The following is a 17602-nucleotide window of genomic DNA, read 5'->3' on the forward strand; positions in this document are numbered from 1 at the left end:
TCCTTGACAGCCAGTTTCAATTCAATTTCAATCAGCAGTTTTTCATCTAGTTCATACAAATACCTGAGAGCCTAGCTGAGATGCATTGGTGTAGAATAGAACAGAGCTGCTGAATTAACTGATAACCATCTATTATCAGCATTCGAGAACAAAAGAAAAACAGGAGTAGCGTGGTAACCATTTGCTTTGGTGGTTTTATTACCTCCTGTGAAAAAGAATTAATAAGGCATTCAACAAACTGTACAAAATATTTTACATTGCCATATAAATAGGAAATAGAATCTAAATGAAACGGCTCCCATTAAAAATGCTACAGTTAGTAGTTTGATCATAGACGAGTGTGAGATATAATGGAAAAGAATTAACTTGATGCACAAAAGAGGATAACAACAATGAGCGCATGAATGAAGAAGAAGCTAAAGGTTTACATCAACATGTATCCCCAACACACAAGGTATTACAGCGATAACATACAATGGCCATTTATGTTCGAAGTAACTCCCAAATATTTAGTTCACCCAACACATATATAAAATAGCATGACCCCAACTAAGTTTCTTAGTCAAGGTCATGACTTGAAACAACTGTACTATTTCGGGGTTCTTCTTCGGCATCATTGTTCAATGGGTACATAAGATCATCAAGAGCAGACAACTCCTCTCCTATATTAAAGTACAAATAAATGTGAGTGGCTTGAAAAAAGTTAAAGATACAAAAGAACAAATTACCAAAAGACAATGAATACAATTAATAATACTTACTATAACCAGTATGATAATATTAACAATTACTAGTATTTGAACAGTGACTATTATTGGGATGCTGTTTAGGAGCTAAGAAATTTTTCTACAAGCTATATGAAATAAAGACATACTACAGTTTCATCAGAACTATAGATAGCAGTACTATTAGCTATTCTCAGATGGTTAAAAGAAAAAGTAAGTATTTTTTTTCACCACTTATTTGATCAGTATGAAAAGGATGCCTTAGCATGCAATAGAGACAAACCAAGCTAAAAGAAGACTAGAAGGATATGAGTGTTAATCGCTAGGAAATACAGTAGAGGCTACTATAACGTATAACTGCTATAACATAAACCTACTATAACGTATACCTCTTATAACGTATGCCTACTATAATGTATACTTCCTACAATGTATACCTCCTATAACATATACCTCCTATAGCCAATGATATAAACCCTCCACAGGGATAGGCGACGGCTATCCTATGGATGGGGTTTAATGATCGAGCTCTGTTGGAATTGTGCTAGCCTGGGGTTCGAGGCTAGCACAGTTCTCGCGGGGCGGTCACGCTGCCTTGTTAAGTTTTGGAAAACACAACTCGCTGTTATTGTGTCATTAGCTCATTCAGTCATTAGACCCCTGTGGTTCACAATAGCAAATCTTGAATTTCTAAAATTTAGGAGTAATACCTAACCAAAAAAATGGATCCATGGAAAATAAAACATTTCAAATTACCTATTTTTATCAGTTTTGAGACTGGTAGGGACCGTAATATATGCTTAAAGTTGAATATAATTTACCCGAAATCACCCGAACAACATCCTTTTTTCCCTAGTTTTTGATTAATATTTTGCCACCCCCTAATATAAAATGACAAAGTCTTTCATCGTTGTCACACTGTTTGATCTGGCCAATAAGATGGGACAGCAGGCAAGGCTGTGCAGTGTAGTTTTCATACTCAATATCTAAATATAAAACCTAATTTGGGTGATTTCACAATGGCGACTATTAATATCACGAATGCTTGTGAATGGCAACTGACTGATCATAACGGTGACAATATTGGGCAACTATATTTTTTTGACAACAAAATGAAACCAACAGATCAGTAAAATAACCACAATTGTTCATGATATTTGTAAATTTACAAGGGGCTTTATTCAGCACATTTCTTTGTTCTGATGCTATGTTCGGGTTTATCCCACCAGAGCTCGATCATTAAACCCCGCCCATATGATAGCCGTCACCTATCCTTGTGGGGGTTTATATCATTGCTATACCGTATACCTCTTATAACGTATACTCCTTATAACGTATACCTACTATAACGTAAACCAACTATAACGTATACATCCTATAACGTATACTTCCTACAACGTAAATTCCAGATAGTGTAAAGAATTTATAGTAAGTTTTTGCTTCGTACTACGTAAACAATTTTATATAACGTAAAGTGTCAAATCAGGCGAGTCCTCAAATTCGATTAGAATGTTAACCTATCTCGCCCCACTTGCAAGAGAAAAAACTACATGCGTATAGCGTTATATATATACATGTATATATATATTATATACACAATTTCCATGACATTCTAGTTCGTTGTGATAAATTGTCAGATGTGTCGACAAAACATAGAATAGGTAGCTGCAATTTTTCATAAATACTTAGAGGCGATCGATTGGTGCATGTGTTACAGAGCCGGTCTACCAATCTGAATGTCACGAGTTGGAGTATCATCGAAAGTTATCTTTTATTCTAAACCCTGGATACAGATAGACAACAAACAGGTAGTACCACTCATTTTATAGTAAAAATATTTTTTGTTTTTGCTTTACTGTAGGGTATAGAATATCTGTTATTAGTTTTACTTTGCAGAATAGACTTTGCTGTTTATAACAATAAGCAAATCGTTGTCAATAAACATCGAAGATGTGCGCTCCCTAAATACTGATTGTAAAATTACTGCAATCATGGTCTATAAAACCACCAAAATCGATCAGAAAAAGGAGAAAAGTTGTCGATGCAAACCGAGGCATCGACCACTTTTCTTGATACAAGCTGTCGATACTGCAGCTATGGTACAGCCCACAAATTCAAAAGTTAAGTCTAGTTTGTCTTTTTTGTACGGCCAAAGGGGTGAGTTTGCAAAAATCTTGGAAAGGATTAGGCAATTTTCATGTATTTTACTGTTCATATAACGTAAAATGCCTATAGCGTATGTGTTGCCGTAGAAGCTCATACTCTATCAGTATCATAAATTTATAAAGAGATTCTTTTAGTTAGCTGTTCAATAAAATGAGTGGTAGTTTCATCAACTCCAATTTAATTCAAACAACTTCTTAAAGTACATGAATTACATAATTTTTTTATTATATATTTCAATACATCAGAGTCTTGCCTTTCAAATGAGCCATCGTTTGACATGGTGAGACAGATATTGGTTAGTGTTTATAGGATTTCCCCAGAGCTCTACCGCAGAAATGTTCAATGGTATAGTCTCGAAAATTGTGACGTCACAATTTTCATATGCGGTGTTGTATGCTCTTACCGCTTATTTTATTGCTTACCGCTTATATTTATCAACTACGATATTGACATTAGTGGCGGGCGAAGGTAGGACAACTCCAGAGAACCAATGAAGATGACAAAGGAATCAGTGTCATTAGCTCTCCATGCACAGATTATTTCTATGATAAATAACTCAGATTCCAAGCACCATACTATGTTTTCCGAGGATATTATACACTAGCCCTCTATTTTGATTGTGATGTTGAGGGCCACAACTGAGACTAATTAATTTCAAGCATTCCGTGATATCGCGAAAGTGAGATTGACATATAGTCTTAGGGCCACGCAACCGCAGGTCACAATTTAATTGATGTGATTTCATTACCTTTATCAACGACAGTATATTTATTGAACCATAATTAATTAACCCAGAACATGTGTTTGTATTGGTCGGGTGTCAGCACGATCCCCGTGCATTGTTGATCATCTAGAATCCTAGTTTATTATTAGCGCTTTCTGGGTTTAACAGTACCGATTGTAACAGAAAAGCGCAACCTCAATGGCAGCAAAAGGGATCGACTACCTAAAGCTAAATAATAATTGTGACATCACATTGTGGGAACCACAACAAAGTGTTTTTTATCGCAGCACATACTTTTGACACCATGTTTTTCATAGTTCTATTATTCTTTGTGTATTGAACATAGGCTCTTTCGAAAGTCGAGACTCTGATGTATTGAACTACATAATAAAAAGATTATGTAATTTATGTGCTTTAAAGAATAACAATAGGTGTCTAGATAAAGAAAAGACCCTACTAACCTCTCTACTAGCACGCATCAATACTAAACTGGCTCATAGAAGTTGCCATGGAAACTACAGCGCATATTTACATGTACCTTGTGAAGCATTGGCAAGCTCATTCATGAGACCTTCAAAGTCATTAGGCTCATTCTGGTAACCTGACATTGGCTGTGATCCAGTGATTGGCTGAATAAGGTCAGCAATACCCGCCTACAATGAATAGCCAGTTTCATGCACTTTTGGTATACATATCAAATTTGACGACTGCTTACAGTGGCAACATTTTTTCAACTACTAAATATATAACAAACAGCCACAGCCAATAGCCACTCACTGATGTTAAAGTCGAGTAGTAATTTTTTTCAATGACTAATTTTAGAATACTTAACAATGTATTTACACGGAGACAGCTGTAGTAGTCAATTTCAGCATTTTTAAATGTATTTCAGATAATGGAATAGAAGTAAGAAAAGACCTACAATGATAGTAATAGCTAGCCAATGGTTTTAAAGGTCTTTAGGCACATTTCAACATGGACCATTTTTTAACCAAAAGTCTTATAACAACTATAAAGTAATCTATTTGATCATCGATAAAGGGGTACCATAAGACATACCAATGATGAGATGGTGAAATATAGAATACAACCTTATCATAAAATTGTTAGACATAAAATAATACATAAAAATCTACCAATTTTTCATAAAATACCCAGAGCAAAAGTCCGAGTTGGGGTCAGCTTCAAGGCATGCAAGCAACATAATGCCTATCAATCAGATTTTAGTTCTGTTTTTAATGAAAACTTAAAGTACTAGACAGTAAAATTAGTACCTACTAACAAACACAAAGAAATCTACTCACATCATTTAGATTTTGCTGCATTTGTGTCGGAGTGTCAAAGTTTCCGTCAAACAACTAAAAAAAGAATTTATTTTTTATAGGGCACTTTGAAAACCAAATTAACTTTTATACATCAAAGAACACATGTTAGTGCATTGTAGACTATTACAGTAGAAAGGTGAATTGGCAGTATTAAATATTGAATGAAAAATATGTAAGATCTATGTAGAAGTGAAGGAATAACAAGTTAAACATGTTAACACGCAGCCAACTAATACCACATTTTATTGTATTTCTCGCACAAATTCTCAGATATCGAACCAGACAGCTAGTGAGCTGAAGTTCTTGCATCTCAACTAAAACAACCAACATTTGCAAGCAGCAACCACTCAAGCCCTAACTTAGCAAGGGCAACCTATGCCTACCAATTATTTAAGGCCAAATTGTCACACTAGTCTGTTAATGGTGTTCTGAGTGACTATTGAAACAAGTTTTGGTGAAGAAATTAAACGAATATTAATAATAAGTTAGCCAATCAAATATGAGCTTCGGCTCCACCTGGCAAAACTAAATTAAAGAATAGATAAAGCATAATATTATTATGCTTTATTAGTTATCTTGAGGTGTTGACTGATGTTCTAAAAAAAGAATCAAGGAGATTGACCCATTAGAAGCTGAGATATAGCCAGCCAAACACAGGTCTACCTAATAAAGAATCAGAGGAAAACCCTTCGAAAATCCCAAAAACTGTGACGTACGAAATTGACCTAATGTTCATGTGCCGGAGTTGCGCACCCTTACCGCCGTTACGTATAATGATTGTTTTGGCTACGAGATGTGAAACGCTTCTTGCGATAGTAAATAATTTACAGACTAGCTCTGGTTTCTCAGGAAAATCAAGCAAACATTGTGTGGTAAAGGCATTTGCCCACAACCTCTCGCCATGATTTTTCAAAACAGAAGAGCAGATTTTGACTATTGTGCTTCAAAGTTTAACTCGATCTCCACGGATATGCTCCGAAGATCCTCTGTTCAACGAACGGCACGTGTATAGTCTATATGCGACATCCGCGATTGCAGTTCGTTTAGAATAAGAAATGGGAATGTGAATTTTTGTTCATTCATCATTTTTTTACTGTGTATCTACTGCAGCATTCAGTTGATTTTCATGATTATCGTCACTATTAACAGACTGTAAGTTCACTACAGCCATAATCTTAAAAATAATAACTTGACCGTGCTGCTTTCGCTGTAAGAAAAGAAAACGATAACTTTTGATTTGATTTTTCTATTGATCTATTATCTTATCTATGATTATTTTTTATGATTAATATAATAATCATAATGCATATTATACAAAATAATAATATAAATGCGTATAGAATAAATGATGTAACTAATATAATTTGTAGAAAATTCCATGTGATAACCGAGATTGATGATTGATTTAATTGATTCCATTTATTAGCTATAGTTAAAAAAATCTGAACAACGCTAAAGATGAGTCTGAATAGGGAAGCTAAGTAGGAGAACGACAAAACTGAGCTGAACTAGCAAGAGAGCGAAATGTTGCAAAATAATAGATGCGTGTAATTATTTTATGCTAAAACTAATCTACACGTCAGAGAGACTGGTTCGGAATTCTCAGAGCAATGATTGTTAGGCCCAATTTGATTGTTCTATACTTCCAGGGATTAAACCAATTAAAATGCCGGATTGTTATAGGAGAGCGCATTAGTTGGCTTAATTGACCAATGGCACACAAGTCGATTTCATACGTCATATATTGATGATTACTAAAACACTTGTTTTTTGGTAGACCTGTGTTTGGCTGGCTATATCTCAGCTTCTGGTTGGTCAATCTCCTTGATTCTTTTTTTAGAACATCAGTCAACACCTCAAGATAAATAATAAAGCATAATAATACTATGCTTTCTCTATTCTTTAAGCATGTCTCAAATTATTCAGTGGCAAGTGTTTACTCTGGGTGCTTCTTCTAACCGACATTTCTAACAATAAATGATCGATGATAACGACTTTTCGGATGATTTCGGATTCCCTTTGCATAAGTTGGTGAGGAAGACATGACCAACTATTAAAAAAATATTTATCACAGAATGAGATGAGTGATAAACAAACATTTATTCAGTCCTATGCATATCCATGAACATGGAGTTATCTTCTCCACACCACTTTCAGTGATGTATGACTGATATGGTAATTACTCAACCGACGACCTGTGAATCAATCCAATAAAACATTCTTAGTATACTCTTTGAACATGTTTGTAGCCTAAAACATTAAAATATTAGCTTAGATCAACTTTTAATGATTCGTTGCCATGCATATGTTTATTCAATGACAACGACTGTAACTCAACTTCGTAGTTGTATAATAACTAAAAATAATAAAAATAAAATAACTAACTAGCTGCATAATTTCGTATAACTAAAAATGCAGCAAAAGCTAACCCTTACTTTACAAAAATGTGAAGACAACCCAACTAAAAACTGAATGCCTTATGTGCACCCTCTAAGAGTAAGAGATCCGAAAGGGCCTTTACACGCATGTACCTGGTCTCTATTGAACAGCTACCAACGGAGTACATTATTTCATATGCATGATGATATTATTATTTTACTATTAATATGATCAAAGCCTAATAATGGTTGTTAGTAAGCCATCGATAATAGGCTTCTCGCTAACTTTGCTAATTCTCCATATATTTATCGACAGACAACATACATGTACATGTACTTTAAAACATGTAGATCGTAACACTGCTATAGCTTGTTTTGAATAAAGTGTTGCAGTAAAGGTGATGAAACCTCCATAGACACAGATAGTCCGATGAATGCCTGACATTTGCGCAATGTATTACATAGATGACAATTATATGCAAAGCAATTAAAAAAAGGATTGAATTGGGTGAGTGACTGTCCTGTTTAAAGCTAAAATTGATATTGATTGAATATATACTGTGTCAATTCTAACGGCAAGCAAATTCAGAACAAGACGAAAATTTTTTGAATCTGTGAACAAGGAGGTATAATATTGTAGAAGGTAGACACCTTAACAAAGTAAATTATCCGTTCCGAGAAAGTTTATGTTATAGGGGTTTGATGTCTATGAAGCTTAAATCATGTGCAAATTGCCTAATCCTTTCCAAGATCTTTACAAACTTACTCCTTTGGCATTTGAAAAAAATAATTAAATATGCCATAAAACTTAATTTGAGCACCATAGTACTCTATTTTTCAACTCTTTCCCTATCGTGGCATTTTAGTAGAGGTGACATTCAAATAGAGGGTGGTGCTATATTTTTCGACTAACTCACCAAAATTTTAGAAAGATAAGTTTAACCTTTTTGCGGGCAAACGATGATAATGTCGCTTATATATTTCACACACTCTTTTGGGAGGAGCAACATTGATGCAGCATTTATGTTGAACCGTTTTCCATATACATTGAAGTATCCGACTGAGTTGAACAAGGAACTACTTTAGTAGAGCAATTTAGCAGAGAACAGTTATTAATTATTTTGATGGCGTCGCTTTCAAGATTTTAAATAAAAATGGTTACGCTTTGGTGTTACGCTTTGAAAACGGACTTTCATGTGCCATAACATTGGCTGTAATTATGTCGTATGGTGTTCCCAAAAAGTATTTACATTCATCGCTCATCGAAACGCTGTAAAGTCTTCAGGTCAGATAGTAAACCACCTTATGGATAAATCCAAAGTCAATAGATCACATTTAGACCTTAGTGATTTCGAATCAGAGAGTAATTTTGATGATTGTCACAATTGATCTTCTCAAATACACCTTCACTAAAACAGCGGCAACCACTACAGTAATAACGGAAGAATGAATTGTTATTGATGTAACCCATCATAATTATTAGTACCATTTTATGGACACTTTTCTACTGATCACTTGCTATTATGAGTTTGTAAAAATCAAAGAATGCCAAAGTAGCAATCAAAAAAGTGTTCAATTAAAAGATAGCGCTATATTTTTCAAGCATTTTCATATACGCAGTGGTGTTCTATTACAGGTGGTGTTCAAATGAAGGTGGCATTCAAATAAAGGTTTCAAGGTAATTTCTTAATTTAGTTACTATACAGCAACTGTGGTATTATTGGTTTGTATCGACAACTTTCTCCTTTGTTTTGTCATCACTCACGCTTGGTTTAAAGTCCATGATTACGGTAATTTTACGTTTAGTTAGGGGAATGCACATCTTTAATATCAATTTAAACAGATTTGCGTACACTTTTTTTCTTCACAGCAAAGTCTATGCTGCAAAGAAAAAATATTGTCCATGTCTAAAATAAAGTGAAACAAAAATATATCTTTACCATAATAAGAGCGGCCTCTGTCTGTCCGCTTGTCCAAAGCGGGCAGACAGAGGCCGCAGAGGACAAAGTTAGGGTTAGAGGTTGGAATAAAACATTATTTTTCTCTCTAAAGTGCGGCATAATAAGAACAATACTTTTAAGGCTAACTATGGGAAGCCTGTAAGTCAAATCAAATTTGAGAACCTACTATGACTTGACGCTTTACGTAATATGAAATTTGTTATGGAATACAATGCATAAACTTCACATAAATTCTTCAGTAGAATTCAAGCACAAGCAGGTTTACGTTATAAGCGCGTCTACTGTGTAGGAGTGATATCTGCAACTAGCAAAAAGAACACCTTTTAAATGCTTAAAATGGGATAGTAAAATTTTCAGTAGCCAATAAAATAATACATCATATGAAGAAAAAAATCGAAATAAAAAAGAAATGATCACTATTATCTACTTTATGCACCTCATCTCTATTGAGAAGTAGTTACCTTGTTTGTAGCCAGTATGATAAAGGAGAATGCATATAAGAAATGAGTGACAAAAATTAACTCTTGCAAACATGCTGGAATAACCAAGTATAACACTCCTTTTTCGTCCCAATTTTCAACATCAAAAGTTTAGGGAACGTTATATGTTGCAAAGATCAATTTGCAAATCGAACTTTTGTGTAAGAAGAAATAAAATGGCGTAATTAATTTTATTGGTATTTCATCAATCAGTATCTTATGAAAAGGTCTTTAAAAGTGCACAAATCTAAGAGTATAAGCAGTCGAAAGATCTACTAACGTACTATATTTTTCAGGCTATAAGATGCACCGGATTATAAGACGCAGCATATATGTATTATATTTATATCTATAATATATTTATATTATATATTTATATATAATATATTTATATATATTATATTTATATTATAGGGGGCGGTAAGTGAACATAGGTAAGTTGTGTTATTATTCTATTATTGTTTATTCAACTAATTAACAATATCTCTCAACGATGTTCAGTTGCAGGCTAATAAAAGAATACGAAACCATTGTTCATTCTTGTATTTTTTGTGCGAGCGCACACACACGCTCAAAAAATCAGTAAAATCACTTTTTTTCTAAATTCATATTCTTTAACCTTCATCTCTAGTGTCTCACGATTTCCAACTCCCTCAGAGCCAATCTTGCTGACTACCGCTGTCATCGTCCTGTTCAGTAAAAACTTGATCGACACAGAAGAACGATACCTTAGCCCAGCCATGATCCATTGGCAAATAATGGCCGAACTCACCAGATGCTCCACATATAATCACAGGACCTGAGGGAGCGTTACACTCGGTATGTCAAAAAAGACCAGTTTTCCGATTTGAAAGTGGGGAGTATTATACTTGAGTAAGCATTATACATACATATACATGATGGGTGAATACAAGTAAATATGAATCCTATGAATGACAGCGTTTTAATAACCTAACAAATTATATTATGCTGTTTTAAACATACACGGGCTATATAACAAATTAGTTTAACACAACCACGACATAAGAAGAATCTTGTTACCATGTCAGAGGCTTGAAAAAGAAAGAGCAAGTGATGAGAGTTGAAAGCAAACGAACTAGCCAGTATTCGTGCTCAACAAACCAGATGAAGTTTTACTTACTTTTTCAAGGTCTTCATTCGGAAGATCAAGGGCATCGCTGTGTGCAAATAAATCTTTTAAAATATCAATATTTGACTGCACGTCCTGCAGATTGTCACTGAATTGAGTTTTAAATGTTCTGGGGTTAGGCGATGATGCCGTTTTATCCGGTATAGTAATTACTACGTTATTAATGTTATCATCAGGCCCCATTAGTGTAACTGTACTGGGTATGATCTGCTGGTCTTCCTCCTGAAAACCAACAAAGATGCAAACAATCTAATTATATTGATTTAATTTTTCAATTAATATTTCTAACCAAATTAAACAGTTTCAAGGTCTTAAATTACAATCAGATGTTACATGACACTCATGGCAGTCGGATAAAACCAGTTACTAAGGGGAATGCATGACATACTCAAGACATTCAGCTTAGTAGGTAACATGCAACTGCTATGTAAAATCTGCAGTAATAGGCTGCACTATAAATTGCTGAATAATTGTACGCATAGTTATTCTCTGTGCTTTATCAGCTCACCTGATGACCTCCCATTATACTTTGAGACAGTCACGGCACTAGCCTCTACGATAGTAACAGCCATGCCCATCCGAAGCCAGAAGCAAAGGTTAGGATAAAATATTGCTTCTGACAAAATTCAAAATCCTGATATTCAGCTTACCAGATTACACTCTTAACACCGAGACTATTTCAGAATAGTAATGCGCATACTTATTCTCTGTGCTTTACTGGCATGCTTGACGATCTCTCACGGCACACCTAACTGCCATGGGAACTAGTTGGTACTAGTTTAAGCAGTATATACTACTTACCTATCGTTATCGTAGTTTGAGATCAGGAAGATGTGGACAGATTGATTATTATAGCAGCGACATGACAGGATCAATTCTTTAAATAATAAGGCAAGCTGTCTAGTACATAGTCAGTAAAGTAGTAGTAAAGTAGTGAATGTAATGCAAAAACAAGAAAGCCTGAAATTGGTGATGGTAAAAATGATAGGGGAGACAACTAAAAATAGAATATAATAAATAACAAATAAGAACAGAACCATAAATAAGCTATGTTAATGTGAAGTTCAACTAGTAAGAGTTAGACTAACTCTGTATCTCCACTGCTACCTACACACCATTAATTTCTCACGTCACCAAACCAATGCCTCAATTTGCCTGCCTTCAATAGCAAATGAAAATGCAATAAAAACCTCTTGATAGGTTATCACTGCTTAGTCTCTTGCAAGCAATTTAGTGTTTGCATTCACCTTGCATTTATAATAACTAGTAATAAACGTTAAGTATTTAAGTTCTGGAACAAGTTAAACGAAATACAATGTATTCTAGAAAGAATGTCAGATCAGACACGATTGTTTTGTTATAAAAAACAAACTTCGGAGTAAATTAACTCTGCGTGTTGAAGTTTGACTGTACGTTATATTCACATATTAACATACTGAACACTTGATGGAATAAAATTAAATTTTCCTAATTAGTTTGTCATCATTTGAAAGATTGAAAAAGAGCGGGACTGAAAGAATTATATGCAATAACTATTACCTAACACAGAATGCTACATACTTTACAGGAACTACTTTAGTAAAGCATATTAGCAGAGTACAGTTATTAATTATTTTGATGGCATAGCTTACAAGGTTTTAAAAGAAAATGGCTACGCTTTGGTGTTAGAACACGGACTTTGATACGCCATATCACTGGCTGCAATTACGTTGTATGGTGTTTCTGAGAAGTATTTCCATTCATCGCTCATCAAAACGCTTTAAAGTCTACAGGTCAGTTTGTAAACCACAGTATGGACTAATCCGAAGTCAATAGATCAGATTTAATTTTTTCGAGTCAGAGTGTAATTCTGATGATTGTGACAATCGATCTTCTCAAGTACACCTGAGAAGGTGTGCTATCTATTATTAATGCCAAAATTTGATGTTATTGAAGATTACGAGGTGATCGTCTGGTTGTGCAGTCGAGTGGCAACCTATCAAGGCTCCAACATACACTTAGATCTATCTGCTGCTGCAGAGTAACTAAAATGAGTAAAACTTACTGAAGGTGTTGCATCATCAGTGATGTCACGAATTGTCATAGCATTGTTAGCCGATGTTTCATAACCAGTGTTTGATAGCTCATCCTCCTGCACATAGACATATGGTTACCATACATGGCACAAAAATATAAAAATGAATACATGACAAAAATAGGTGCAAAATAACAAAGCAATAAGGGACAAAAATTAATACAACAATATGTATATATTCAGTTCTTGGCGTAACGAAAACATCTGAACTATCGTTATTGATATACTCGATACTCTCTGACGGTACCGGAAATCAAAATATTGGTATTCAAAGCTTACAACACTTGGGAAGGTATGTCAAAAGGACTAGCTGATAACCAATGTGATGCAAGGATGTTTGATAGATGCAACAATACCTAATCCGATATAGTCATAACGCTGAGCAAACTAGTCACCTATTACCGATGAACTTCCACAAACTATTAGTAAATTTTATCAGAAAGTATCGGTATTTTTTATCATTTGGATTTGTTTTTTATGTTTGAGGTGATCTGACTGCCAGGATGTTTCAAGATTAAAATCGATAAAACTTGATCACGATTAAAACGCTGAGAAGAAAACTACGTGAAAATAGCTTTTTTTGCTTAAAATAGCTCAAAAACAAATACTTCGTTTTTGAGCTTTTAAGGGCTTGTAATCACATTTCCACATATTTGGCACCTACAACACAACAGAGTAAGCCATGGTGAATCTTTTGATACTAAATAACTGTAATGTGAATTTTGTTGCAAGTCAACCTTTAAGGGTTAAGTCAACATTAGCACAATTTGTTAAACAAAGTCCAATTAAGTATATGCCAAAGTAGCATTTTTTGATTTAAAATGGCTTAAGATATTTCTTTTAAATATTTAGACGCAATTTAAATATCTGCATTAACAACATTACCGAGTAAAGTCCATGACAAGTACCTGTAACATGCTGTTATCACCCGAACTAGACAGCGTAGCACCTTTGGGTATCTTAGCGCTAGGACCAACAGGCAACATGGGAAGTTTACGCTTTCCTCCACCCCTGCACTTGCCGGCAACAGCCGTTATGAAGTGTAACAACTGCAAAACAATTCATACCTCAATAAGCAGCAAAGCAGAATCTTCTTGAGAGTCAGACTGGGGTGCATACTGACCACAATAATGAGTGCATTAAAGAGTTGAGTTGCAAAATATTTTAGATTTGAGAATATTTTATGTAAAAACATTGCTATAGTTATTCGTTACAATAGATAACGTATAACATTAACTCAGTATTGTTCCATTAAACACAACACAGAAGCACACATTAAACATACATTTTTGTCCCTTCTCACAACACAGAAGCTAAATATCCCATTCAGCTTCTGTGTTGTGAGAAGGAACTTTTAATACAATTAAACATTTTTATAATTGGTGGCTGTATTCGTTAAAACGCGCTATTTTTGTTTCAGAGAAGTATGGTTGAATGCACTACCAATTATCATTTGCACCTCTGTTTACGTATAGTCTCGAACCCAACAATTTTCTGACAATGTACAATCATTAAACTTTAACAAGTGCTTTTGGTGGAAAAGAAACGATGCACCAAAAACATTGGGAGAAATCATATTACAGACAACTGTTTAAAACGCACTGGTTAATGACAACGTCAACTTGAATCTAAATGGCAGAGAGGCAGAGTACCTTGTTGATGACAAGCTGCTGTTGAGTGTGTTGGTACCTCAGTTTAGCCACATCCTGCCATAACCTGCTGTTTTCTTTCTTTATCACGTTCAGCTGTTGGCTGTAGCTGTCTTGAGCATCCTTGAGATCACGAATTTCAACTAGTACATCTGGTACAATGGCTGGTTGTAATGAACCATATTCGGTAAGCTTGTCTTTGAGAGCTGCACCCTATTGAGGTAAATCAGCATTTGAGATGAATGGTACTTTGGACCACACATACAAATATCATAAACACACCCAATGCCTGTTGCGAGGTTGGCTCGGCTAATTTTGTTTCATGCACCAGTTTCACAGCTTTGAAGAATGCTATTAACTATGAAGAAAATATCACCAAAACATCCTAATGCTACAGACAAGTCTTTGGAGCTTATCTGACGTTTAGTAAAAGCTATAAGGGTTCATTCAAGCAAACCACTACTTGCGCTAGGATGTCATTGAATGTAGCAAAACTACAGGATTGGTAGTCTTCCTAGCACAGCCTTCCATGAAATGGTAAGAATAGACTAATGTTGGATACAATAATTTAGATTCTTTATACAGTCAAACTTCGCCATACAAAACCAATCTGCTACGATATTTCCTTTCTATGTCAAAACTTTGGTATGTTGTAGTAAATAATCCTACCAGAATGTGTTGCCTTTTGATTCATTGAGCCCCACAAACAATGACAAATACTTCAAGAAATTAACTACCTATAGTATCAAAACAAATGCATTGTGTAAAACTATGTTGAAAACTAAATGTAAAAGCGTAAGTTGCATATAAAAATAAAATAAAGATACATTTTTATGTTATTTTGGCTGAGAGAAATGTGAATGGAAGTGCTGGTTCGGTGGTAGAGTGATTGATAGAAATACTCCAGCTTATGCTAGATATAGTTTAAATTAAATCCATTGAGTTAATTTATATTCAATGTTTATTATTTTTACATTTTATTCCTAAGCTTTTTAAGGTCGACCAGCTTTTTACTCTTACTTATAAACCTGGGTTAAGAAAATTTGGAAGCCATTATAAGTCTAGATTTGGCTGTGGAAAAAAATTTAAAAATAGAAATGATGATTTTTGTATACTACTATCATCGTTTCAGCAGTTTCAAAAAAAAAAATTTTCTTAGTCATATCTTGCCGATTACAAAACTTGCTTAGCATGTAGTAAGTAACTAGCCTTTCTTGGTTGCTACATAAAATAACGAGTGATTCGGTTGTCAAAAAGGAATGGCTTGATATTGGTGAATAACCCTAAAACCAATTGTAGCAGAAGACATGCTGGTGGTAGATTTTTCACTCCATGATGCAATTGTCAAGAGACCAATGAGTTTATAAAATAACTTAGAACACTAACAAAACTGTTCAATAAAAATAACAATATATCTGAGCAAACTAAATTGGTAACAATAAATTGTAAATAAAAACAAAAACTATCAATTTTTTAAAGAAGTTTATAGAAAGCAAGCCAACCGCGAATGCGGTCAAACAACTTTTAATCTACAGCGATACCTGTTTCTTAAAATACATTTGACAATGCTACTGTATTATTTTAATCTGTACTCACAGCCTTGTCAGCTTTCACATTCTAAAAACAAAAACACTGGAATAAATTTGACAAGATACTTGAGGAAGTCTTATTATATCCATCGCTTATTCTATCACCACTAGTTCATGCAACGCATATGTTATCAGTGAAGACATTGATAAATGAATAAAAAAGACTCATCCTTAAAATAAAATAACCAAAAACCCTTCACAACTCAAATAAAAATTATCATCCTGCAACTCTGTTTACCTTTCGTTTTATATGTTCCATAAGAGCAGGGTTGTCTCGTACAAAGTATGGATTGTGGAATTCCATGTCATCTCGTGTAAGAAGCCCACCTTGGTCTATGTTAGTAATTTTCTTAAAGCCATCTATGAGAAGTCAAAGGAAATTATGATAGTAATAACCAAACATTTATGAAAATGATGCAACACATGTTATATAGAAAACATGAAAGTGAACAGATATCCTGCGAGCAAGCTTACAAAATTTTTAACCTCCAAATCAAACAACAGGCTCTATAAAAGCATGACGATTTTAAAGCTAGCATTCAAGTTATTTGGTCTATTGATGAAAAATTAAAATACATGTACTTGAAGTGTTATACACACTAAAATTGTGTAACTACACTATGTGATTCAGTATCACTCTAAAAAAATTAAAGATATTACTTACACATGTTCAACTGTCTGATAAAACTAGCTAAGTTGTTGTGCTTGAAATACTGTGGCAGGACCTCCTTTGCAAACCTCGTCTGATCAAATATAATGAAACTGTCACCATCCTGTAGAATTACAAAATAAAAACACGTAACACTTGGAAAGACTACTAATCACAATGCTTAACACAAGCAACAACTGTTCCAGATTTAGATAGGCCCTATTAACCTAGAGGCGAAATAAGCTAGCAAATTAGTATTGCAGCGATAAAAAAAAAAACAAATCTTTCACGACTTGTACTGACAGACTACTGGTATACTAATTCCAATAGCAACATGTTAAAATGACCGATACCTTAAACAGAACAAAATGAAACTATTTCGTTAATTAGTCATCTTGCACTACGACTCACGTACATTGTTGTTGAGATTCCAGCAGATTAAATCATTGTTTGTAGGGTCATCCAGTAGATTTCTCACTTTCAAAAGAAACGCAGGTATTACATTGGTTTGTGATGGATTTGTTGAAGGAAGCTGTAATTTTATCGGTGGGTTCATCTTGACAAAAACTTCGTCTGTGATTTTGCGTTTTCTTAAATGCTCGCCAAGGGACTGTATTGGAAATTTGACGACGGGATTACTCATGTTTGTTTTGTATAGTAGAGACGTTTTTGGAGCTGTGAACGAAAAGACAATTCTAAATATTGCCGATAAACCAGCGTTAAAAATTAATAT

At 34.4% G+C, this 17602-nt stretch overlaps 1 protein-coding gene across 3 annotated transcripts; it reads right to left on the reverse strand.

The window, feature by feature from the left end:
- Positions 1-176: 176 nt before the first annotated feature.
- LOC137405699 (heat shock factor protein 1-like) lies at positions 177-17502 on the reverse strand. Of its 3 annotated transcripts, XM_068092061.1 has the most exons (11): positions 17285-17502; positions 16885-16993; positions 16459-16580; positions 16228-16248; positions 14635-14844; positions 13891-14031; positions 12953-13039; positions 10900-11130; positions 4920-4973; positions 4154-4268; positions 177-662 (listed from the first exon to the last, which is right to left on the reverse strand). In XM_068092061.1, the coding sequence occupies exons 1-11, from the start codon at positions 17423-17425 to the stop codon at positions 559-561; spliced, it is 1335 nt and encodes a 444-aa protein (XP_067948162.1). In that variant the 5' UTR covers positions 17426-17502; the 3' UTR covers positions 177-558. The 3 variants fall into 3 exon arrangements, with proteins under 3 accessions (XP_067948162.1, XP_067948168.1, XP_067948172.1); XM_068092067.1 differs by lacking the exon at positions 16228-16248; XM_068092071.1 differs by lacking the exon at positions 4920-4973.
- Positions 17503-17602: the final 100 nt, after the last annotated feature.

Source organism: Watersipora subatra, chromosome 1 (assembly GCF_963576615.1).
Source record: "Watersipora subatra chromosome 1, tzWatSuba1.1, whole genome shotgun sequence".
Classification (NCBI taxonomy): Eukaryota; Metazoa; Bryozoa; class Gymnolaemata; order Cheilostomatida; family Watersiporidae; genus Watersipora; species Watersipora subatra.

Bases quoted from the DNA above. Each gene is read 5' to 3' on its own strand.
- LOC137405699 (XM_068092061.1), bottom strand. From the start codon at position 17,425: ATGAACCCACCGATAAAATTACAGCTTCCTTCAACAAATCCATCACAA. The intron at 16,249-16,458 runs GTAAACAGAGTT...TTTTGTTTTTAG, and splicing joins TGGAACATATAAAACGAAAG to AATGTGAAAGCTGACAAGGC. The intron at 13,040-13,890 runs GTACTTGTCATG...GTCTATGTGCAG, and splicing joins GTGATAACAGCATGTTACAG to GAGGATGAGCTATCAAACAC.